Source organism: Eptatretus burgeri, chromosome 5, assembly GCF_056783735.1.
Source record: "Eptatretus burgeri isolate ZD-2024b chromosome 5, Ebu_testis_v1, whole genome shotgun sequence".
Classification (NCBI taxonomy): domain Eukaryota; kingdom Metazoa; phylum Chordata; class Myxini; order Myxiniformes; family Myxinidae; genus Eptatretus; species Eptatretus burgeri.
In genome coordinates this window covers 30,034,056-30,061,555 of record NC_140965.1, presented here as the reverse complement: position 1 = coordinate 30,061,555, position 27,500 = coordinate 30,034,056, and the positions used below count along the sequence as shown (strand labels likewise).

Below are 27,500 nucleotides of genomic sequence, written 5' to 3'. Positions count from 1 at the left end.
CTTGACAGAGGCTCTTTACTATGCAAGCTGAAGTGGAGAAGGGGAGATACCTATGGCAAAATAGCCAAGGCATATGCTGACTTTACAAGTAAGCACTATGGGGCAGCAACTGCTGTGTTTGACGGGTATGGGGCAGGTCCCTCGATAAAAGATAATGCACACCAGAGGCAAGAAAAAAACATCAATTATCTGGCTGTGAACAGCAAAATCGAATTTGAAGGGATGCAGGAACAATACCTTTCAAGGGGAAGTAACAAGCAACAAGTATTCAGCTTAATAAGTGATGGACTGAGGAGGGTGGGCTGCACGGTCATTCAGGCAGAAGGGGATGCTGATGTGGATTTTGCCAAAGCCATAGTTAGCACTGCATATGCACATTCCACCACGCTGATTGGAGATGACATTGACTTGTTAATTCTCCTTCTCCATTTCGCTACAGCAGATAGCAAACCACTGTACTTTAGATTGGACAGGCAGTCAAGAGGCATTCTAAAAGTGTACAACATCAATTGCATAAAGCATGTTCTTGGAAGTGAGTTGTGCACACAATTGTTATTTCTTCATGCTTTCACAGGATGCAATGCAACGTCTCGTGTTTATTGTGTTGGAAAGAAATCAGTCTTCCAAAAACTTGTGAAAGGTGATCCAGTCCTCCAATTCTGTGCAAATGCATTCACTTTGAGAGGCAAGAACCACGTTGACATAGAAAACCTCAGCAGCCAAGAGATGGCTGTTATGTTTGGTGGAAAAAGTACATGTTCTCTGGCAGCATTGCATTATGATGTACTCACTAAGAAAGTCGTCTCTGCAAAATCATTTGTTATGCCTGAATGTCTTCACCTAACTGAGTCTTCCACCACATTCCATTGTCTCAGGGTGTACTTTCAGACCATGAGATGGATGGGGATGGACAGTGATATTGATCCTTTGAACTGGGGTTGGAGACTTGAAGACAATCAACTTATACCCATAATGTCTGATATGAATGCTCCACCTGACGCTCTTGAAAATGGTACATTGCAATTGTGCAACTGTTTGCAATACACCCTCCCCCCCCCCATTGCAGTTGCAAAATATATGGGCTTTCATGTACTTCTGCATGTGGATCATGCCAACTTATGTCCTGTGACAATTCGCACAACCAGCTTTCAGAGGAACTAGTTACTAGAGGACAGTTTTGAGGACTCAATCAAGATGGTGAAAGAGTGACAGTTCCTTTTTTTTTACTATTGCATTTAGTATGTATCAGAATTTTCACTGAATTTTTCAGTGTACTCTCTGAAATACATTATTCTGAAACATGACAATAAAATTTACTCTAAAAAAATGGATATTTGCATTATTTGCCCTAAAACTGATTTACAGGTGTAATAATATGGGAGTTATTGGTGGGTGCCTTCATTCATGATTGTTGGCCAACATCTTGGATTTACAGATTTGATGGACCAAGTCATCAATCCATTGGCACAAATGAATTGCTTGACCTTTAAAACCCTAGGTTAGATCCCAAAATTATTGTTCAGATTTTGGTAGACTTCTTTTTTCTGTCATTTAAAACACCCAGAAGGTAAGAAAGACACTGAAAAAACCTTTTGTTAGAATTTGTTGAGGATCTGATGGTATATTGACCCATCTCTAATTACACTTCATATAGTTTTATCAATTCAAAATATTTCTGTCAATCTTACCTGCTTTTGCTCTTTCTTTTTTCCCTCTGATTAAAATTTCAATCTTTGCCATTACCCTGTTTTTGAAACTGCTTTCTCTCTTTCCTCCCTTCCTCATCGTGTTTGTAAGGTTGCTTGGATTTACTCTTTTGGTGATTTTAATGTGTCCGTCTCATGCCACAGATCCAAACATCCTGGGCTAGTTGGAATTCCGCATATGGATTCGGCTCAAGTCGTTATTCCTCACCAGCAGGTATGGTTCGCTTGTCAGAAAAGATTTAACTTTTCAAAACCAAGTTTTATTTACAATTCCATCTTTTAAATAATGTTCCACAACTGTGTGTTTTAAAATCACTGTTCATAATAATCTATTGTTTCCATCCATGTTCCATCAATATGTCGCATGTTAAAAATTACATGTGAATACGATACTCATAATAGTCCAAGACACGCCAATGTTTTGTTATTATTTTTTCAAATACTGTATATAGATGGGGGGCCTGAATCTTGCAATCACAAGAAAAAGAGCAATCAGAGAGTGCAGACCCTCACCAGGACTTGTTTTGTGTGGTGCATTTTGCGTGGCATTTGTGGACTGGTGTGTTACATAATTAATAAGAGACATAACTAGAATTGCCATTTTATAACTGCTGGCAGTGATGACCGGGTACCAAGACGTCCTGCTTTGATGCAACCCCGCTTTGATCGGACACCTGTTCCTGACCCATGACATTTCTGTATTATTATTCAATTGAATTTAGAATGGGATTAAAATAAATTAAATTCAAACCAAATGGAAAACCAAACAGGTACAATCCTGCATTGGAGTCATCAGAAGGACCCCAAAAAAGCAAAAAGCAAAGATGAAGTTATCAAGAGGAACCTGGATAGCATTCACATTTCACCTGCTACTCCTCTACCTTCAAACCCATCCAGGCACAGCCAAGTGAGCCTTATTAAAAAAAAAAAAACCCCATGTGAAAAAATAAATAATTCTTGCTGCCAGACCATGCATCTGATCAAGTAGAAATTTAAAAGGTTTATTCCACATCACTACTAGATCATAAATGTGAAGTTTCATGGCGATTGATTGAGCAGTTCCAGAGAAAACATTATTTAATATTTTCTTCAATCCAATATGGCTACCAAACCATGTGAACTATCAATTATTCCTTTACAAACTTGAACAGCCATGCTTTGGAGAAGGTTTGTGTGACGTTTCCCCTCAATCTGTTCAGCCATTCTGGAGAAGATTTTTTATTTTTTAGGATAAATTTAGAAGATTTTAGGGTAAATCCAATATAGCTTCCAAACCATGTGACCTATGGTGTTATTTTTATAAATATTTTGTTCCTCATGGATAGGTGGTCAAACATGTAAAGTTTCACATCAATCCGTTCAGCCACTTCAGAGGAGAAAATTTTTGATGGTTAAAAAAAAAATGCAATATGGCTGCCGAATCACGTGACCAATGATGTCATCAATTTATTTTTCTGTGGACCATTTTATCTCCAGATGACCCTCAAAAATGTTCATACTGATCAGATGTAGCGTTCTAGATATTAAATTATGACATCATAAAAAAGCACTAATTCCCCATGAGGAGAACTTGCCATGTGCCAAGTATCAATTTTTTCCTTGGTGAGGTTTCAGAGATACAGAGGCGCAATTTTTTCCCCGTTTTCCCAATATGGCTATCACACCACATGACCTATGATGTCATAATTATCATTTAAACATTCTACATGAGCTGTTGCATCTATTGTGAAAATTTCGTCATCTATGCACAAACAGACAGACAGACCCAAACGCAATACCCTCTCCTCCGGCGAGGGAAACAATAATAATAATAATAATAATAATAATAATAATACCATTTCTTTTGTGCCATAAAGGTCCATAGGGCTGCTGAGGCAGTCTCATTGGCAAGGAGTACAAATTTTTTTTAAAAACTTAATCCATTTTAAATTCACGCTGTAACCCAACAAAATGTGACAAAAGTCTCAGGGTGTGAATACTTTCTGAAGGCAACACATATATATATATATATATATATATATATATATATATATATATATATATATATATATATATATATATATATATATATATATATATATATATATATATATACTGAATATGAAGCTGTGATGGTGCAGCCTCCTTATATACCTCCTGTCCTGGATTCATCTGATCCAGTACAGTCATGGATGGGTCGCCACTCCAATGCAGGTTCCTCTGAATCGTTATTACCTTTAGATAAGAAGAACTTTATTTCACCAAGTGTCATTTAAGCACAAGAAATGTGTCTTGGGGTTGGTCGCACATACAATCACAAGAAATCATGCACCTCAGAAAAGTCAAGCACAACACATGAGATGATAATACTGAATTCAAAATAAACTCAAGCAATACCAACACCAAAACAATCCCTCAATACACATCACAAGCACAACAAAATGTCCTGAATTAACTAAATTAAAATGATACAATCCCTGGTGTTCACCTCCCTCCCCCCCCCCCCTGCACACACACAAAAAACCGTCAACAGAAACAGAATTCCGCTTTTAATGCGGTGATGGAGTTGGACAGGGAAATGACTGCCGGAGGGAAAAAAACTATTCCAAAAGTGATTTGTCCGACACCTGAGTGACCTGTATCTCCTTCCAGATGGCAAAAGCTGAAACAGGACATTAGCTGGATGTGAGGCATCAGAGACTATCCTCGACGATCTAGTCACTGTATGCTCTGTATAAATTGAAGCCAAAGAAGGCAACACACATCCAACGATCCTACCAGCGGTGCGCACAACCCTCCGGAGCCAAAGCCTCTGTTGTTGGGTGCAGCTGCCAAACCACACACACACACACACACACACACACACACACACACACACACACACACACACACACACACACACACACACACACACACACACACACACACACACACACACACACAATGTCAAAACACTTTTTATAATGACCCGATAAGACTAAATGAGAATCTCCCTATGAAGGACAAACTTCTTTAGCTGTTGCAAGATGTAGAGGCATTGCTGAGCTTTCCAAATAATAATATCTGTGTTGTGCTCCCACTTTAAACTACTGCTAATGGTTATACCTGGAAGCTTAAAGCAGTCAACAATTTCAATAACTTCACCATTGATGGGAAGAGGGTGAACCGAACTTTTCGTCCAACAAAAGTCAACAGCCATCTCCCGAGTCTTTGCAGTATTCAGCTCGAAGTTGTTGTGTTTGCACCATGATACAAACCCATTAACTTCCTGAAGGTGTTCTGACTCATCGGAATTCACAATTGTACCCTCGATGGTCGTGTCGTCGGCAAACTTCACGAGCTGCACAGACTTATGATGAGACATCCAATCACTTAGGAAAATGGAATAGAGACAAGGTGGCAGCGCGCACCTTTGTGAGGAACCAGTATTCAAGGCAATAGTCTTGGACAACTTATTGTTTAATTTTAGTGTTTGTGATCAGTTAAGGATAAAATCCAAAATATAGCAGCAAATTGAGGGAGGAAGGACAAAGGACTGGATTTTATTTTTTTTAAAGTTTTTGAGGGACAATGGTATTAAAAGCAGAACTAAAATCAATAAAAAGAATACAAGCATAACGATTTGAAAATTCAACATTCTGAAGAACAAAATGAAGAAATAAGGCAACAGCATCATCAACTGAACAATTTGCCCGAAAGGCAAAGTGAAGAGGATCAAGCCGACAGGTGGTGATGGACTTAAGGTGTTTGAGAACCAAATGCTCAGACACCTTCGTCACCACTGAGGTGAGAGCTATGCGTCTATATACGTTGAGCATTGTCATCTTCGATTTCTTTAAAAGAGGGACAATAATACAAGATTTGAAAGAAAGAGGCACTATGGACTGTTGTAAAGAACTGCTGAAAATGCAAGCAAAAACAGAGGAGAGCTGTTGTGAACAATGCTTAAGAGTTGTCATGGAAACGCCATCAGGACCAGTTGCTTTTCTGATATTCTGTTTCCTGAAAAGATGCCTCACTTCAGCCTCCTCCACAGTAAAAGGCTGAGGAAGCAGGGAATCAGTAACTGGGAAGGAAACTGGTATTCTGTAACTGGTATTATGGGGATCAAAGCGGCTGAAGAAATCGTTCAACTTGTCAGGAAGCTTGGGGTCTTCAACATTTGGTACACGATTCTTCTCCTTATAAAGATAAATATTCCGAAGACCTTGCCAAACTGCTCGAGCATTATTAACTCTTCCACCGAAGGTGAAGGACGTTGTGTTTTCACCCCTCTTTGTCTGTTTGTTTGTTGGGTCGCCGAAATAGGTGACCCTTATTGTCAGTAATTCTGTCTGTTTGTTTGGATGTTTGTTTGGATGTTTCTTTGTTTGTCATCAGCATAATTAGTGGTAAACGTGGGCGGATTTTGACCAAACTCGGGTGGTAGGTACATCTTATGAACTCGTGCTTTGGAAATTGTGATGGTTGCTAGGGACGCTTTGGTTCCCTAGCAACAACCGAAAAACCTTCAAAATCGGTACCGTTCACGCGAAATCGATTCCGAAAGCCATTATCCCACGTAGGGTTATGAAATTTGGCACGAATGATCTACTGGTGAGGCACTATCAAATATATTCCGGTTTTTGTGATATATGGAATACTTTACCCGCAGCACCCCCTACAATTAGGGTATGTGCGAAAATTGGCGAAAATTGAAGGCCCCCTCGCGACCAGGTGAGTGCATCGATACGAATGAAACTTTGCAAGTTCATGGTACTCAATGAGTACTACAACTTTTCCTCAGGACATATTGACCGATTTCGCTTCGGTCAAGGGTCAAAGGTCAATTAGTGCAAAAATCGATAATATGCGAGAGCTCGAGGTGCCTTCGCGCCAAATGCTACTCCTCCTAGGGTTATGGTCGGATGGTCATGAAAATTCACACTAATCGTCTGGAATACATTGTGCACAAACGATCGAGCTGGATTTTCGATTTAGATCTTTGTTCACCCACAGCACATCCTCAAACTTTGGGGATTTCCGATTTCAAACCGCATTTTCGGTACTTTTCATTCAAATGGATACTGAGTAGTTATCACTTGATGGAACTGTATGAGATTTGATATGCATAATCTTAAGGTGATTCCCTATCCGCTATATGACATCCATTTTGCTCTATATCTTATAGTTTCCATGCTCGGCGACCCATCACCACCTACCAGCTTGTCTGTCTGTGTACAAGGTATCTCAAAAAGTTGTGGATGGATCCAGATGAAATTTTGTGGACAGGTTCGGTGTGTGACAAGGACAAACTGATGAGATTTTGATGCAGATCCAGATCCAGATTCGACTACTAGAATTTTTCAAGTGATTCTTCACCATTGAGAGATTGGGCCAAAAACTATATTTTGCCCAATATCTCAAAAAAAGTTGCAGATGGATTCGGACGAAACTTGGTGGACATGTTGGGTGTGTGACATGAACAAATTGATTCCATTTTTGTGAAGATTTGAATCCGGATCTAGATACGAGAATTATTTAATTCTTAAAGTGATACTTCACCATTGAGAGATAGGGGCCAAAAACAATATAATAATGTATAGCATGATATTTCAAAAATATATTGGGCCCGATATGTTCTCGTGGATCACGCATTATGTTGCGGAGATATGCGCTCTACCGTGTGCCCTTCTTGTTGTTCAATGGAATCCTGGTCCCATTCTTTAACAATGTGCATCTGCGATTTAGCAGTTTTAAGCTTCTGTCGGTAAGATGGAATCAGGTAAAGCATAGAGTGATCAGAAGAGCCGAGCGACATACAGGAAAGAGCATGGTAAGCATCGCTGAACGTACTATAGCACAGATCCAGCGTTTTACCCTCTCTGGTCGAACACTTCACTTGCTGTTTTTAATTTAGGAGCTCTGATTCCAATGCAATGTCGTTAAAGGCTCTGAGAATGAGAACATGACAATCAGGGAAAGAGTTCTCAATTGAAATCACATGATCAGCAAGTACCCCAATAACAGTCGGAGCATGTACCTGTGGAGGAATGTCCACAGCCACCAATACAAGCGAGGAAAACTGTCGAGGCATGTAATTCGGTCTGCACTTGATGGTTCATGTTTCAATATGGGAGGTGCAAAGCATGGATGAAACACTAGTATCATTGCACCATCTTTGGTTTATCATAAAACACTCGACCTCCTTTGGATTTATCAACACAATCAAATAAACGATCGGCTCTACAGAGTGTGTAGCCAACCAGAAGAACAGCAGAATCGAGGATAGAAAGGTCAAGCCATGTTTCCGTGAATCAGTACACAGAGGAGGAGGAGGAGATTGGGATCATACTCTGTGCAGAGCATTGATGCTGCCTAAGCAGTCTCCTTGGCTATTGGGCACAATCCTGGACGGGTTTCTTCTCTGACACAGGATACCAGCCAGCATGCTGGAACTCATTTTGCCAACCTCGGAAGGATGACAGGCCGAGTTAACCCCACCTGGTATTAATTCAACAGCTGAGCAGGATTTGAACTCAGGACCCAAGGATCCAAAGCCCACCACCCCTAACCATTAAGCCAACACCAGGCATAGTACACGGAGCAACCCTTAAAATCCCGTACCATTTGCACCAAATATAATAGTACGTCGATTTTGTTCTTCAAGGAACGAACATTGGACAAAAACATAGCAGAGAGTGGAAGGGCCAAGAGAATGTGTACGAAATTATATCGATACGCCTGAATGTTTTCCCCTCTTGTGAGCACGCCATCTTCTTTGAGGACCAGGTCAGCAACGTACTATGGGTGTGCAGCCGCTCCCCCTCAAGACTTCAGCAGGTGAAGAAGGTGAACACAGAAGTTTGGGCTTGTACTCACAATCCATCCCTCAAAACTACAAATCACAGCATCTTTATCATACTTGTACAGGCTGTTAGGGCAACAGGATCAGTTATATCCCGATCACACCCAACACCGAATCGCCATTGATCGGTGCCATTATGTCGATATGTCATCATTATTACCCCAGTACACTGGTACTCATTTCGCCGACCTCAGAAGGATTACAGGCTGAGTCAACCCCACCTGGTGTTAATTCAATAGATGAACAGAGGCTCAAACTCAGGACCCTTACATCCCAAGCCAGCCGCCTTAACCACTAAGCCAACACCAGGCTTGGGCCTGAATATACGAGAAGAAAAGGGCTGGCAGTGTAGCTTAGAAATATGTCAACTGAACTCCAAGGTTATCAAGTGCATTGGTGTCTCGTGTCGGTGTCTGCATGTAACCACTCCTCCATGAGTATAAAGAACCTGCAAAAATTACAGTAATTATGAAAAAAATGTCTCAATGCCAATCATTCCAAGTTTGGTTGAATATTCTTTGCACCTTACTCGTGAGATCAATTTCCGAATGTTCAAGAAATTATTGTTCGGAACTTCAATTTCAGTTTGCTACTTGTGTTCTATTTTAGCAATTGATTCATCAGTGCAACCATTGGAGCCTTTCTTTTTGAAATGTAGGGAATCCCAGTTATTCTCAAACCTTGAGAAAAAAGTGCAAGGACGTTCATTGGCATGAACTCGAGCAAAGTTGCAGCTTTCTGCAACACATTGGCATTCATGAGGACACCATCTTGTTTTTTGGTCTCGTAAATTAATGACAACATATTTTCATGTTTTGTTCACTCTTTCCTTTTTGGGGTCGGAGGAGGGAGTCCGAGAGTGAAACAAAATTTATATGTTTCAAAGCAAATCGGTGAAGAATAATACAAGTTGAAAAAGACCCATTAATATATTTTATCTTCTTTTCTTTCCGCAGGTCACTGAGAGTGGAACATCCAAGTAAGTGTGTGAGCTGTTATTCACAGTGTTGGGGGGGAAAAAGTTAATGTAACAATTAACGTGAGTTAGTTCATGTAATTAATCACAAAAGTTGCAGAAGGTTTTGAATATGCCAAAGTTACTATATAATGATGTATACATGTTTAACCAGTACAACACATCGCAGAAGGTTTCAAACTTTTCAAACTTGCTTGTATAAATTGCCTGGTATCTCACTGGAATCCAGTTATGTTATGATTTTATATCTTTGAAAATATACCTTGCACATAATGTTGTACTGCCTGCTCGGCAATATAGAACTACGGCAGATACAGGCAAGGAAAAATGCGGTGTAAAAGGTGGGTAGTTTGTATGTCTTCCAAATATCAAAGTTCATCATCATCATCATCATCATCATCATCATCATCATCATCATCATCATCATCTTTTCAGTCCACTGCAGGACAAAGACCTCCCCAAGTCACCTTGGGGATATTTACATACTCAGCGAGATTGCCAAGTGTGGGTTAGCGAGAGAGTTTGGGCAGGAATTTATCATTTGTAAAGGGTGCCAGTGATAAGTCGCCTACTATTCGTGAAAGAAACCGTGGGATCTTTAACATGTACCAACAACCGGTGCTGCCAATTGGGTCGTTGGTTTAACATATATTCAATAGATGGTGGACAAAATGATTGATCACCCATCAGGGTGACAGTTTATCACTGGGTGGGGATTCAAACCCAAGATGGACAGGTCAGAAGCAAGTGTGCATACCTCTAGGCTATCCAGCCATGCCATGTCAAAGTTCAAAGTTAACACCAAAGGTGAGTAATTAAAGGTGGCCCTGGCAAAAATTCCTTGAGAAAATAAGGCTATACAGTATATATATATATATATATATATATATATATATATATATATATATATATATATATATATATATATATATATATATATATATATATATATATATACATACACATATATGAAAACTGTAAATGTCCAGCCTCTTTACATTCATCTGCTTTGGATCCATCCACGGAACATTCTATCAAGAGTGATGATGTAAGGTTTTCAGTATTCTCCACTGCCTTGTCCTGCCAGCATGAATAAAAAGATCAAGCAAAGAACTCAACCATTGGTGATCATTTTTAGGAAATAGTCTCTGCAGCTTTATCATCCCTGCAATACTTCAAATAGTTTTATCAATTCAAAACATTTCTGTCAATTTTATCTGCTTTTGTTCTTTCTTTTGTTTGACTCTGTATGACATTTCAAACTTTGCCTTTAATCTTGTTTTTCAAACTGCTTTCTCTCTTTCTTCCCTTCCTTGTTCCCTGATTTTCTGCTTCCCTCCTTGCTTTCGGCCCACCTGTCGACCTTCAATTACCCTTTTTCACATCATCTTCATCAATTTTCTCTTTTGTTGCCAACTCCAATTTTCTTCCTCCCCTTCCGTTTCTGCTTCTGCTGTTTGAAATCTCTCATTCTGTGACTGACTCACGCAAATTGAAGCTTTAACCCAAGTCTACTAAAGGACACTGCCACAGCTACTCACAAGCCAATTGAGGTGAAGGGCCTGGGAGGCAAATCGACAATTGTCCATGCTCAGTACAACACTCCCATCAGCATTTATTCGCAGGACGCCATCATGGATGCCATTGCCGGCCAAGCACACGCAAGCGGCACTGATACCCCTGGGTAACTACTTTCTGCATGAATGAGTGATCCAGATTTTGTTTAATCATCTATTGAGAGATGCCAAAGGAATTTTACAATTCCAAAATGGCTCATGGAGTGAAGAATAAGAACCAGATGTGGAGCATTGATCTAAGATGTAAAAACCCTGAAATCTCAATAACTTTGATGCACCAGAGGTTTGATTCACAGCATGACCTGATAGAAACAGAAGTGTGGTTCTTAATTTTCTATTTTGCTGCACTTGGATTCAGACATGATACTTCAACTAAGAACTCAGTAAAGAGGTCATGTGACATCCTGGATTTTGAAACAATAGGTTTGAAAAAGCCATGTTTGATGTTGATGACTTCCTATTATGTTGATTTGGAAGCCTACACTCACGATCACAAAAATGTATAAATGCTGTTTGGTCATTTGTATGATGGGGCAATCCATCAATCACATATCACAACATTATAAACACTTTCACCTCCTTATGAACACACACACACACACACACACACACACACACACACACACACACACACACACACACACACACACACACACACACACACACACACACACACACACACACACACACCTTAAGCATATCAGGCAAGATGATTGCAATTGTCATGCTCGCATAATTTACAGTTTTGTTTGAATCACATGATCTACAGTGGCCAGCAAAAGTATTCACTCCCTTCCAAAGTTTTCATGTTTTGATGCCACCTGAACTTATTTCAAATCAAACTGAATGCATCGAGTCTTCACAAACTACTCCAAAGTGATAAAGCGAAAAAAATGCAGATAAAATGTGAATATGTGAGATTAACAGAGAAAATCAGATGATTCTCAGTTGAATAAGTATTCAAACCATTTGTCTAATTAACCATAAATCACTTCAGGATCAAATGATTTGTTTGAAAGGTTACAAAATAAGTGTAATATGTTTTGTCAATTTTCATCTGATTTAATTTTCATACAAAACCTATTGCACCTATTTTGTAATCTTTCAAACAAATAAATTGATCCCGAAGTGATTTAGAGTTAATGAGGAAAAGGGTTTGAATTAGGTAAAGTGTAAACCTGTATGTAATCAGTGGTTTAACCTACAATTAAGTTATCTTATCTAACTTATCTAACTTACCCCACGTATCTAAGGAGTTTTGAGGTGCAACCCAATTGGTCAACTGACAAGACATACGTGAAGACCAAGGAGCTTTCCAAAGAAGTCAGACATAAAGTGGTGGAGAAGCACCTTTCAGGGAAGGGTTATAAGAAAATATCAAAATCACTCATTATCCCTTTGAGTCTGATGAAATCCATCATTAAGAAGTGTAAGACGTATCATACCACCCAGACTCTGCCCAGATCAGGTTGCCCATCCAAACTCAGCAGCCGGGCAAGCAGGAAACTTGTTCAGGATGTCACTGTAAATCCAACAATGACTTTGAGAGATCTGTGAGTCTCTGTGTCCGAGATAGGGGTCAGTGTTCATCAATCAACAATATTCCATTCCCTTCACAAAGGTGGTCTCCACAGACAGGTGACAAGAAAGAAGCCACTACTGAAAAAGATGCATCGAAAAGCTCGTATGGAGTTTGGCAAAAAAACATCTTCATGATACTGTAGTTATGTGGACAAACATTTTGTGGTCAGATGAGACAAAAATTGAACTTTTTGGTTTAAACTGAAAGCAATACATCTGGTGCAAGCCTAACACTGCACATCACCCAGTCCACACCATCCCTACTGTCAAGCATGGTGATGGCAGCATCATGTTAAGGGGCTGCTTTTCATCATCAGGAATTGGCAAGCTTGGCAGGATAGAAGAGATAATAGACGGTGCAAAGTACATGATAATCCTTGATGACAACCTACTTGAGTCAGTCCTGAATCTGAAACTGGGTAGGAGATTAACATTTCAGCAGTACAATGATTCAAATCACAAAGATAAAGCCATACTGGAGTGGCTGAATATGAAGGAAACATATGAGGTGCCGCGGGGAGGAGTGATGTAAGGGACACATCGGCCATTTTGGAGTTAATGTCAAATCGCACTATTTTAACCCTTCCCCTATCATCCGAGCCTATCATCATCATATCATTAAAAAAAAATTCGCTTACATCACTCCTCCTCACGGGGCCTCATATGTTCTGGGGTGGCCTTTCCAATGTCCTGACTTGAACCCAGTTGAACATTGATGACGAGATTTGAAGATTGCAGTCCATCGATGATCCCCATCAAACTTGGCAGAACTAGAGCAATTGTCACGTGAAGAATGAGCAAATACTTCACCATCTCACTGTATAAAGCTGGTAGAGACCTACCCCCAAAAAGGGACCTATTTGCATGCACCAAGCATGTGTTAAAGCTGGACGTCTGTTTTTACAACACTAAACTTTGATGTGGGGATTCAGGAACTGTACAATGAGATATTAACCCCTAATTACCCAAATTCATGAACCAACTAGAAAGAGCAATCAGACCCGAACCAGGACTTCTTTTGTGTGGTGTATTTTGTGTGCTGCTGTGTTTGTGTTCGTGTTGTGTATGGATGATGTGCTGACATTGTAGGTGCATGTTCATACACCGGCAAACAGACCTTTTCAGTTTTATTGTATAGCTTCACATTCAAATCGTACTGCACTCTATAGACATGCTCACATTCCAATTTATGTACTTTATAGATATGCGCACGTTCTCATGGTATGTGCTTTGTAAAAAAAAAAGACACATTTCTAAAAGCATGCTCTTTCTAGATATACTTGCATTCTATTTGTACATACTAGCAGAGTACCCACCCTACAGGTTATCTTGTTCCAAGCATGCAACACGTTTTTTTGGTGCATCCCTTTATTTTTGCAGTGTATAGGCAACAGACCACTGCCTCGATCACTCCTGAAAATATAAATAACTGGGTTACATATGTGAAGCAAAAACATGCGTACTGCTTATGTGCATATATAATAAATACATCGTGGTAATATAGCTCAGATAATTCCAATGCACCCTCCTCCCCCACAAAGGAAGAAAATGCCAAGATGAGGATTTTTTTTTTTAACCCGATGGAATCAAAGGAAACTTGCACATACATAACTTCAGGGTGCCCTCATTACTCCCTGAAAGTTTGATCTTCCTCTCTCAAATAATTTTGGAGGGGTAGATGTGGACTTCCTCTGTCCACATTACATGTGGACTTGATAGACATACTCACATTCTAATTGTACATACTTTATGGAGGTATTGAGTCGAAAAAAGAATACCGTATAATACTCGTGTTTGTGGCCTACACTTGCACATTATGTGCAGACAGACAGACAAACAAACCAACAAGAAGAAGACGTCGTGCAGAGCACGGAACTTGTAAATTCCAAAATAAACAAATTTGACCTTAAAAATAATTGGTGATTCAATTCAATGACCAAATATGCAACTCCTCTTCAAATTTCATGTCAATCGGATGAAAATTGACAATTTTAGAAATTTGGCCAATGTTGTCCTTTTGGCCGATGTTGACCTCAAAAATAATTGGTGGTTGAATTCAGTGACCTGAAATATAAATTCTGTTCAAATTTCTAGTCAATCAGATGAAAATTGAGGATTTCAGAAATGTGACAAAGTTGTTGACCTTTGGCCTATGTTGACCTTTTGACCTTTTGACCTCAAACACAAAAAGCTTCATTCTTAAGACGAACTCTACCATGTGGTGAAGTTTCTTGAAGATTCGTTTGAAATTGTGACCTGCATGTGATTGATATACAAACAGACAGACAGATAGAATAATGCACAAGACCAACCAATTTTCTTGAAAAAAACTTTGATTTTTGCAAGTAACAAATGGATCCAATTCCAATACCTTCTGATGAGGGTAATGACAAGTCTGGAGACGGTGATGGTTCACGAGCAATGTACACGGTTCGCCTTTTTTATTTTTTTGACCTTCGAGGGGACGCCACGGGCAAACTGGCGGGAATCGGGAAAAATGTAAATGATGAAAGTTGGAGTACTCGAAGAGCACTACTTGCATACCAACTTTCATTCGAAACAGTTGAAAACCCTTGGAGCTCGATGCCCAATTTATTGATTTTTTTGACATTTTCTAAGTTCGTGACCTTGTGATGAAAATGAAAAATCGAGCTCTGTGTAGCTATGCAGGTGCCATTGGGCTAACCAAATACCAAAACCCCTGCCAGATTCGACAAACCCCCTCGGAGAAGATGTAACTTGAAACCGGCTACCCCCTAAAAACACATGTTTTTTGGGCCTAGCTCCGCCCATAATGGGCGCAGCATGCCCATTCTCAGGAAAACACAACTAGATCATGATATAAACCTCGTACCCTAATTTTATGAAGATCGGATCAAAACCCACGGAGCTATGCTCGGCACAGACAGACAGACAGACAGACAGACACCCATAACGAATATAGTGGTGACTGACTGACTCGTGAACCAATATAAATGTCTGGTTCTGGTCCCGAGCTCACAAAAACATTTTAAAGTGTCAATGTCAATAAGCTCGCTATTTCACTGAAGACCTCTAACCTTCACTTACATTTTCCACCTTGCAAAGGTGAAAACATCTTTAAGTTAATTAATTCATAATTTTTGGAGGAAGAACAGGAGGCAAAACTTCCACCCCTCCCTGCCTGCCCTGCCCCGCCCCTCAACCCACCCCCAAGTGGTGGTGTGTTTTCATTGCTCTGGTTTTTTTACTTTGATTTCCAAACAAGGGGTCACACGACCTCTGCAAAATCACAAAATCTGGGCCTTTGGATCAGATTGCTTCGAAATATATCTCCAGGTCTTTCAATTCGCAACTCCCATCTTCGCAGCTTACTTATGTCGCACATGCTCTTCAAACAGTTTCTAAACATAACTTGACTTTCTTTCACACCAGAAATGAAGCCTGAGTGCTAATGAATAGTCTGGACCGAGAAGCCTTCGGATCAAACAATCTACCCTTATAAAGTCGCAATCAGAGTCTAACTTGTTCATACACACTTGGATGTTGTCGATTTTGATTCTGCAGCTTTTATGGACAAACAATTTGTGGAGGGACATTTGTGTGCAATTTAATTGTACAGATGTGATGCATCATTAAAGTACCATCTACGTATTGTGTACACAAGGGCTGCAGGTGGTGAGAATTGAGAACACAAAAGGAATGCGGGGGAATAATGGAGAAAGAGGATGAGAATGGGATTGAGGGGAAAACTGTGGAAATGGAATGGTTTGGGAGTGGAGGGGTTGGAATAAATAATGGAGGGAAGAGAAAATTTTGCCATGTTTTGTGTGCACATTGTTTTAATTGCTTGAAAAATACCATATATTGCTTGTGTCCCTGTGGAAGTATCGCAGCAATATGAATTTATACATGATGTGCACAGGACATGGTGAGGTTTATGGAAGGCTGAATTTAAAGATCGCTCTCAGACTTTCAGAATTTAGACTGGTAGGCACACAGTGCATATAAGGTTTGGGGGAGGGGGGCGAGGAAGGGTGGGCAGTGGTGGAGGGATAACGTTCAAATTTGCACAATATTTATGTACGGAATAAATAGATTGCCCTGAAGCCTGAGCATTCAGATTAAAGGATCGATTAAAATGGATGTTAATAAAGTATTTGTTTTTCATTCCTCTCACTCCCAATTCATGTATATGCATTTTACAAATCCATATCTATTTACTCACAATGGAACACAAATGTTCTCCTTCCCAGTGGTGAGAAGTAAGTATTTGCTTGCTTACTTCTTGGTACGATGATACTTAATAGGTCCGTTGGAAATTTTTTTATACCTTTTATACACATATTTGTTGCTGTATGTGAATAAGTGGAAGTGCGCATCACCCGTTCCAAGTCGATGAGATAGAGACAAAAACTGGCAGGATGTATTTATGGGAACCGACCACTCATAAACAGATCTTGGAACGTAGAAGGGATCATGCTGGACAAAATCGGACAATTGTAGTGCGTATGAGTTGGTGAGTGAGGATTTGAGGGAATGCAAAGACATCTTCAATCGAAAGTGCACGGAAATTTTCAAAGAAGTGCTGAGTTTTAATGCACAGTTTGATCCTTTATCACCCTTGACAGACGACGAAAGTATGAAAGATGATAGTCTGGGAGCAACAGGAATGAGAGATAGGAAGAAGGGTGTGGTTCCACCCAAAATGTATCATTTGCTTTTGTTACGAAGAGTCCAGTTCGGAGCCCCCTACTTCTCAAGTTTGTCCGAAACTTACGATCTGTCATACAACAGATCATGTTGAGGTTTAATGAAAACTGAAGAATGTTATTTATATTCCACCTCACCAATAATTCTTTATTTTGGGATTGAGAAGCTTCTTTGCATATTTGTGGGTGTGCTTGCATCCGAAAGGTAAGCCCTCAATTATGCTTTCAAGGTGAATGAGCTTTCAAAGCAACAAACAAACAAACGATGGCGATGACGATGTGTGAAACAATCGAGAATGATCTCAGGTGTTGCATCAAACAATATTTGTCTTTTCAAATTATATCGGAAATCAGACCCGACCTGCTCGTGAGATGCCGTAGAGCAACTGAATCTGTGTCGCCAAGTAGCTGGTGGACTCCGGACCAGGTGATGTGTGCTGCCATTAAGAACAATTGGTTCGCATTCAACATATAGAAAAATTCTCTTGTGATGCATCTCTATCCTTTCTTTTTTTAAAATTTTGTTATCCAGCCACAAACATTTCAAACAATTGTTTATGTATATGATGGGCATTCAAATTGTTAAATAAATTTGATTATCTCTATTTGCACTTTCGACTGTTGTGAGTATCTAATTCACCTAATTTTTTTGAATGCTGCACAAGCATATTATCAGTAACATCATGATGATCTGGTTCAAAAATGATTTGGTAAACTCTTATGGATAGAAGTAAAATTAAGCATCTGTGGCTTTACAAAGATACAATCACCAACCATAGCAATATAGCTATCCAATTGATCATGTTTGAGTTTTGCGGCCTTTCTCCATCTAAATGATTAACAATCAACCATATACTCTCCGCTCACTGATTTTATGCTTCTGAAATAATTTCTGCCCCCCCCCCCCTCCAGCATCAATGTGAAGGATTGTGCTGTGGATACAACATCAAAAGTTTACCAGGCTGTGGTAAAGAGTGACACGAAGCGCCAGATGGGTGAAGACGTTGATGACTGGATGCAGCGCACGGGCACTGCTCAGTCTCGCTCTTTCCAGATTCTTGCTCATCTAACTGGCACCGAATACCGTATGTCTTCGTTAAGCACCATTTATGATTTGTCTTTGTGCTTGTGAAAGGTTTGTGGTTATTGCTCTGCTTCTGATTGAATCGTTCATGAACTAGGATAGCCATAAATGTCTTCATTTTCATAAAGCCAAAATGTAGGAGCAGATGAGCCTCAACAGGTTAAAATATTAGTATTGCAGTGTTTTCAGATAGTTTTAGGTGTTCTATTCATCTGGTTTTCAGCCGCATGCAAAATGAATGAATGATCTGAACTGCAAAAATAGATTTCAGAAAAACAAATAAATTCATTGTCTTTGCACATTCAATTGCCAAGATGTCAAAAGAGTGAGCTTGTCTTCCTTTACCCCCTTAGTGCAAGATCCTGATGAAGAAGCTTTGACAAAGGCCAGGTGAGATGACTTTATCTCCATTTTTGCTATGGCCATCCGGTCAAAAGCATGTTTTCTTATCTGAAAAAAATTCTCATATCGGGTTATAACTGAGCTCTTCCGAGATCTATACAAACTGCTTATTCCTGGCTTTCCTGCTAACTATTCTTTCCTTGTCTCTTGTGCCTGTCCTGCCTTTGTTTCCATCCCCATCGATCTATGTATGTGGGTGGATCCATGTCTATGGGTTTGCACATCTGTCTGCATGTCTGTTTATTTTGTTTGCATGCTTCTCCATCAATCCAATCTTCCCTGCCCTGTTCTGTGCCTACCTTGCACCTGCACACTGCCCTAGGGAGCTTTTTGAATCCGAAAGAAATAGTCCCCAAGTTAAGAAGCTGCGTAAATGGCACAATGGGTTATCTGCACGTGTTCTTAACGTGTGACACCAATTTGGCATGCTATGTGAGGCCCGTAATGCCTTTGCTAGGCCTTGACCTTGCATTGGCCTGTTGGCCAGCTATTTTGTTTTCCTCTCAATTTCCTTTCTGAATCACATTCGTGTGCTTCACTCTTTGACGGTTCAATAAACCACCGTGATACCTGGCCAGTGAAGTTCTGATTCTTTTTTTTTTAATCTACAGCAAATGAGTGATATTTAGAAGGAAGATAAATGTATTTAATTTTAACAAATATAATTAAGGAGATTTCATGTTGCCTATCAATCTCTAAGGTTTCCCGGTTGCTTTGTTCACACACTCAATGCTATAAGTGTCACAGAAATATTTTCATGACAAATTGAACCACTTCCTATTTACTCTAATAACCACCTCCAATCAGTTTGAAAGCAAAGCATTTGGCAGGACCAGGAAAACGATTCACTAAATGTTTCTGGGTAGGACCGTAGAGGACGGTGGAGAGAGGGTATTGCGGGGATGAGGAAGGGGGGGCTTTTGCATGGCTGTACAAACAGGTCTACGTTCCAGATATTTCATCAAGACAGCATTGTCCCACTGGCTCCTTGATTTTACATTTGGACATACAGGTAATTGTGGAAAGCTATAACAGGGAAGAATATTTATAACGTTTGCCTTTTCTTACTAAAACCTCATCTTCGAGAATCGATCAACAACCCACTTGTGAGATCAAAGATTGAGGGACTTTCAAAGTATTAAATTGGTTTCACATTGACACTTTTTGTCGCTCTTGATTTGATAAGAGAATGAATGAAAATCAATATTTTTAGACTTGTCATTTCTTGATCTTGAAGAGTCCCTCATTCGGTTCATCATTATGTTGCGTTCGTTATATTCATGCATGGGTTTACAATTAGAGCTAACAAGTAAGTACTTGCATGTCCATTAAATATAATGTTTTTGCTCGATGCACTTGTAAGTTCTTAAACTTTCATTTCATCGCATCCGCCCTAAAACCATCTCATAAGTTACATTGTTAATTGCTTTGAGTGTTGTTTGTCACTTCTTCTTGGGTGAAACACGACCAGCATGAGCGGCCAAAGTCCTTATTGTAATGGGCACTTCACCAGTGTGAAAGACAAGTAATACCTTGTTTCGGATAAAAGTTACTTGTACGCACGAACATTATCCAGGCAGAGGAGTGAAGCACAATTCGGTTCAAATTATATCATTGCAATTTAATTGCTCGTCTCACCCTGTGATGGTGCTGTGGATTTTGTGGCTTGCTGTTGCGAATTAAGTGGAGATTTTTATGCTTTGATCAACACGTGAAGTAATCCATGGATCAAACCGATACCAGTGGCAATACAAGATGGGTGTATTGTGCAAAACCATGCGTGAACAGCACATGTGGTCTCTTGCTGCAAGTAACATACAAACATACTGTACATTTGGCTTTGCTGCTTATCTTCCAGCACAGGCACCATTGGTTATCCTTCACTTTGCTATGCTAGCAAACTTATGCCATTGCCTCGCATGACATAAAGCACAAACTCACGTGTGTAACAATTAACGATAATGTGCATTGCAACTTGTGTTTTCAAACTGGTTCGCCATTGACATACAGACAATGCAACAGCACAAACGCATAAGGGAAAACATTTGTATCAATATGTTACTACTATCCCCAGAAATGCACGCTCTTCACCACTATCTCGGCCTCGGGATACATGCGATGCTTTAACACTAATTCCACTTTACTGAAGAGACCTCTTTGCTGCCTTTCATGTCTTTGCCAAGTGTTCCGCATCTGTTCTTGTTTTGTGATTTGAGGATGTCCCTTCATGATGCCGAGTGCCTTTCCTCTCTTACTTCTTGCTGTAAAAGTACCCAGGAAACAATTGTGCTGCCCTGTGAACCACTGTTTGTCCAGGCAGTGGATATTTATGTAATATTTATAAAATTATTAGCATGCAACTCTGCCTGCATTTTGACACACATGCAGCCACCTATTTTCTCATGACCTTTGGCTTTAACTAAAATCACTCCACATGTACAATGTTGCCCATTTTTATTCCTCAAGCAAATGCGCCTTGAACACCCATGTGCTTTGCATTAAAGCCGTTTTCAATACTAACCATTGGTCTAACTGCTTATGGGTTGCTTGTCTAATCTCCATAATTTGTGTCTCGTGAGATGATCCATTTCTAGGATATAATATCATGATATTACATGATACAATTACAGGACTGCTAAACCCTCTGAACAGCAGAGGTTGAATTGCAAGGCAACATTTTTTGATTAAAAGTGAAATATGAATTTTATACATGTTTTGTTTTTCGATAAGCCAATTAAGATATTTTTCGGAACAAATGTGTTTTGTCGTGACATCGCCGCTAAATGTGACTCTCTGTTCCAATTCATCGTGGCTTAGGAAGGGCTAAATGCTTTCAGTGATTGAAAAATGCTGAAAGAACCAAACATAAGAGTTGCATTTTGTAGACGCGATGGTATCCGAAAGGAAGTGAAAGGTAACATGTCAGGTATTGGTGACTGGAGCAGGAGAATCACTTTTATTGTACGTTCTCTTAATGCGAGGCCGATTGGCCACCCCAAAGCTTTCTTGGCTGTATGGGATTGCTTGATTCCTTATTCATCCTATGAATATAATTTATACTGCTCCACACCACACTGCTCCACACAGGCTCATGTGACACAACAATAGGCAGGAAATTTTGAAGAGCGAAAAGTCCCTCCTGCTGCTTTTTCTCGAAATGAGAATTTTTTTTCCTTGAAACAATTCATTGACCTGATCCTGCCGATGGCTGTGCCATGATATGAGGAGTGTACAAAAGTTCTACAAATGAGATACTCACACTGGTGCAAGACACAGCAAAGTTTTTTTTTTTTTTTAAAGGTTTCAACGTAAAAGTTGGCAAATATTAGTCAGGGAGACTATGCAATCCCGTGGGATTTTGATGATTAGAAGATCCCACCTATATGAATGTGTTAAATAGGTACCAAAGAACATGAAAAACCATGTTGGCAATTTTGAAAGTGTTGCAGAGGGCAGCCATCTTGGATTTCAAAATGGCCGCCATTTTATGTCTATATTTGCCCTGAATGTCGATATGAATGTCGTAAAAAGCTGTTTTTTTGTTGTAAAATCTACATTTATCAAGACAAACAATTAGTGAAATACACATTTCTTGTGAACAGCTGAAATTCCGTTAAAATTTTCAGCCATATTGAGTTTCAAAATGGCCACCTTTCTGGCTTATTCTTGAATATATGTATATATTATCATTTCAGTGACAGTGACGTGCTTAACATGGTACAAAAGATCACCCCTATCAGCCTATCTAAATATAATATAGGTACCAAAGAACATGAAAAGCCATATTTACAGTTTTAGTGTTGCAGAGGGTAGCCATCTTTCATTTCAAAATTAGTGACAAACAATTAGTGAAATACACATTTCTTGTGAACAGCTGAAATTGTATTCAAAATTTTCAGCTATATTGAATTTCAACATGGCCACCTTGATGGCTTATTCTTGAATATATGTATATGTTATCATTTCAGTGACAGTGACGTGCTGTACATGGTACAAAAGATCACCCCTATCAGCCTATCTGAATATAATATAGGTACCAAAGAACATGAAAAGCCATATTTACAGTTTTAGTGTTGCAGAGGGCAGCCATCTTTCATTGCAAAATTAGTGACAAACAATTAGTGAAATACACATTTCTTGTGAACAGCTGAAATTGTATTCAAAATTTTCAGCTATATTGAATTTCAAAATGGCCACCTTTACGGCTTATTCTTGAATATATATATATATATATATATATATATATATATATATATATATATATATATATATATATATATATATATATATATATATTTTATCATTTCAATGACAGTGACGCGCTTGACATGGGACAAAAGATAACCCCTATCAGCCTATCTGAATATAATATAGGTACCAAAGAACATGAAAAGCCATATTTACAGTTTTAGTGTTGCAGAGGGCAGCCATCTTTCATTTCAAAATGGACATATTAAGGCCTATTGTTGCTATACGGCCATGAATGTTCTATGAGGTTTGGCTAAGTTTAGTAGTTGAACATACACTTGTCAAGTCAAGGAATGAATATATGAAAATTCAAAATGACCGCCAATATGACATCAATATTTCATCCTTTTGAGTCAGTGATACATTGTCCATACTACATGCTAGTTGTGTGGTTGGTTGCCAGAGTTTATTGCCTGCTCCAATCCTTGTGGAAGTTACAAAAACTCATCTTCACTATCACTATCCTCCTCTTCATCATCTGAGAGAACTGCGTCTTCTGAGTTGTCACATGATTCTGAGTCCTCACTACATTTACAAAGATCTGTGCAATTCGATCCATTCCTTCTGCATTTGCAGCGATAACTTGAACATCATGTCTTTGCACAGGAACATTTCACCAGATCAATAACTACTTGCGGAGCAGGCAGCAAGGTTGTCATGACTGGTTTATATCAGCCATTTACCAAATTCCAACAACATTCCAGTGGTTCTGGCAGGTCTGGATTTGCAATGATATCATTATTCCAAATCATGGCCTGGTAGTGCGCTCTCAAGATGGCATTACACAGCGCAGCTTGGGTTGGAGGTAAACCTTCTGATTGAGCTTGCTTCTTCTTGAATAGCCACCACCTTGCATCAGCGACATTCAACAGCTCTGTGTTAGGGAGATACAACTTGCATACAAATGATTCAATTGCAGCAAACAAAGTGTTAGGTAGTTCATCTGTTGTTCCTAGCTGTACAAGGGCATTTACTATCTCATCAGTTGGATCAAGTTCCTGCAGTACTTTCCAGAATTTAGTCTTTCCTATTCCAGCAAAGTTTCCTGTGACATCTGCTCCTGATAGTGCATGAAATCCTAGTAGGGCTGCAGCTTTTCTTGGACCCAAGGCACTGTAGATGGGCTCAAGGGGTATCACCCTATGTTTTTGACCAGCCCCTGTTACAAAGGAAGTATTTGGACATAAACTGGGGTATCGTCTGATGGCAAGTACAAGCACATCGGTGTCTGGTGAATGGATGTCTAGAGAGGTAGCACCATTTTCAGAAGCATCAATGGAATGCAGAATGAGTTTGGTATCTGCTTCTTCTTGACTACTTGAGAGGTCAACTACTACTTTATGTGTAGCTCTTGCCTTATTCCGCCAGGCAACCACAAGGGACTTGCCCATTGTTACATCATGTTGCAGTATCTTTTCAGCCAAATAGGCGGTTAATGCATCTTTCGTTGACACATGGGCAAGCAACTGCTGCATGCTTAGTTTGCCAATTGATGTGGAATCAGTAATATGATACGCCACTGCCCTGTTACCACCCAAACGTCTCTCACGGGTTGAAGCTTTCAGAGATTCTCCAGTGTCATAATGGTCAAACACCAAATGTACCCCGTCGTAGTCACCATACTTCTGCCAGTGGCGTCCAATGAAGTGGTTTGCTAGGTCATGACAGGTTTTGACACATTCTGGTTTGTCCAATGTTTGTAAATCAGCCATTGCATCGATGACAGCAACACACTTATAGTTGACTCCAGCTTGATCAACTCTTTGGTTATTATTTTCCTGGGGCACTGCTTCAACCTTTGGCAGGTTTTCTCGCATCAACATCAGGTCACTCTTCGATGTGGTGTGAAGGAGCGAACCATCGGCTGCAAACAACGACCTCGGTACCACAGAAAATTCATAGGTACCGACAGCTTGCTTAAGGTCAATATCTCTTGCTTTGGATACTACTAGTAAACGGGCAAACAGTGCCCGATTTTCCTGGAGTTCCACAATTTTGTCTTCACTTTTTGTCTGAGTTTTCATCACACTTGACGACCACATCTGCAACTTCTGTTTCTTCATTGGCGCCCAATGTTGACATTGTTTGTAATGATTCTATCTGAAACAAATTGAGCAAAACACTCCTCTCCAATCTGTGTTCTTCTGAAAATATCATGTAGGGCTGCCATTCATTTATGTTTACTGGCAAATCCAAGTGCACCTCTTTAAAACACATTAAGCATCAAAACAGGATAGAAACCACCAAAGTAAGCTTTGTATGATGTTCAAAAGTTCCGTTAACCCTGTCAGTACCATTGGCAGACTTGTATACATTAACTCTATGGCAGTTGTGAAAGTCAGTCACAAAAGGGTGATGGTAAAAAAAGAAAGAAATTGAAATCCAAGATGGCCACCATCTGAAACACTTCCAATTTTGCCAACATGGATTTTCTTACTCCATGGGACCTAAATAGTCTACCTCGGTAGGTGGCATGTTCTAATCATTTAAATCCCACGGGTCTTTATATCACAACATAGTCCCCCTGACTATATAGGCATTCCAAGAAGTAAGAAATATATAAATGTTTTTAAAATAAATAATTTCCAAAATTTATCACATGATCCGATCTTGGGCATTTTGGGGTCGTTATAAAAGTGGGCTTCTCTGTGGGCTGGTACATCGTAAAGAACATATATATATATATATATATATATATATATATATATATATATATATATATATATATATATATATAATATAATGTATATATATATATATATATATGTGTATATGTATATGTATATATATATATATATATATATATATATATATATATATATATATATATATATATATATATATATATATATATATATATGTATATATATATATATATATGTATATATATATATATATATATATATATATATATATATATATATATATATATATATATATATATATATATATATATATATATATATATATATATATATACACGGGTGTTCCAAAAGTCACGTTGGGATTTAGAAATTAAAAAACATTTCTGTTTTTTTAAATAATTTGTTTTTCTTTTCTTTTCAGAATTTAGATTAACATTTGGAAATTAGCCATGGAAAAATTCACAACTGAACAAAGAACCAAAATCGTGGAATTTTATTTTAAATTTCATCGATCAATTATTCTCACCCAAAGAGCATGGACACCAAATAATTTAGCGAAATTCAGGAATTTATTGGCCATCACATCCTTCTGATTTGACATCTCCCGATTATTTTATTTGGGCTTACCTCAAGGAGCTTACCTCAAGTGTATACATCAATAAGCCCCATACAATTCAGCAGCTCAACGACAACATCTGTGCAGAAATTCGAGGGCTGCAGCCAGAGTTATTTTCCGCTGTTATGGAAAATACTGTCGAAAGAGCCCGTCTCTGCGAAGCCAAAAATGGAGGACATCTAAGCTGCATCATTTTTCATAAGTAAAGCAAATTTATTTCCTTTTTGTAAGTTTTCTTTTGGTATAAATATAATCATAAATTATTAAAAACAGAAATGTTATTTAATTTCGAAATCCCGAGGTGACTCTTTGGGACACCCGTATATATATATATATATATATATATATATATATATATATATATATATATATATATATATATATATATATATATATATATATATATACATACACACACACACAGACACACACCCATATATTTATCTCGTTCGCATAATTTTTGAAAGTTACATTCCACCAAAACTTTAATGATATTATGATGTATTTATACAATATTACTGTAGTTCATGCCTGGTGTTGGCTTAGTGGTTGGGTGGCAGCTTGGGATCCCAGAGTTCTGAGTTCAAGCCCCGTTGGCTGCTGAATTAATTCGCCAGAGGGTTGACTCAGCCTGTCATCCTTCCAAGGTCGGCAAAATGCGTACCAGCTTGCTGGGATGACTGAGTCATCTGAGTATCCTGCGTCGGAGTGGCAACCCGTCCAGGATTGTACCCAATAGCCAAGGACACTGCTTTGGCAGCACCAATGCTTTGTACAGAGTATGGTCCCAATGGACTGGACTGTAGTTCTCAAAATACTTGATAAAGGTTTCATCATTTATTAATTACACATTTACTGATTTAATTAACTGATTTCTGATTTGGAGTCCTTTTTTTTTCTCTTTCACAAGATAATTCAATCAAAGCAGTTTTACTGTCATGACTTGTTTTCAAAGAAAATAATCACAGCAAGTATATTTGCACAAACCTTTAAAACCAATACCAGGGCAGATTATCTCCCTTTTCTTTTGGTGCAAAAGTGGAAGGGAAGAAAGGCACTGGCTTCATGTATAGGTTTATTCTGTGTTTGTTTGTTATTTGGGAACACATGTTTGCATGTGCAAATAACGAGAAAATGTGTTTTCACCC

The 27,500-nt window shown here is 39.0% G+C and overlaps 1 protein-coding gene across 1 annotated transcript in view; it reads left to right on the top strand.

Moving 5' to 3' along the window:
• Positions 1-19,417, top strand: part of LOC147026143 (LIM domain-binding protein 3-like) — an 81,011-nt gene extending 61,594 nt beyond the window's left edge. Inside the window, exons 4-9 of the mRNA XM_085881269.1 lie at positions 1,851-1,920; positions 9,489-9,511; positions 11,007-11,192; positions 18,270-18,442; positions 18,795-18,831; positions 19,166-19,417. Of these exons, the coding sequence (XP_085737395.1) occupies positions 1,851-1,920; positions 9,489-9,511; positions 11,007-11,192; positions 18,270-18,442; positions 18,795-18,831; positions 19,166-19,256 (580 nt within the window). The 3' untranslated portion in view covers positions 19,257-19,417. The remainder of the gene's footprint in view (positions 1-1,850; positions 1,921-9,488; positions 9,512-11,006; positions 11,193-18,269; positions 18,443-18,794; positions 18,832-19,165) is intronic.
• The last annotated feature ends 8,083 nt before the right edge of the window (positions 19,418-27,500 follow it).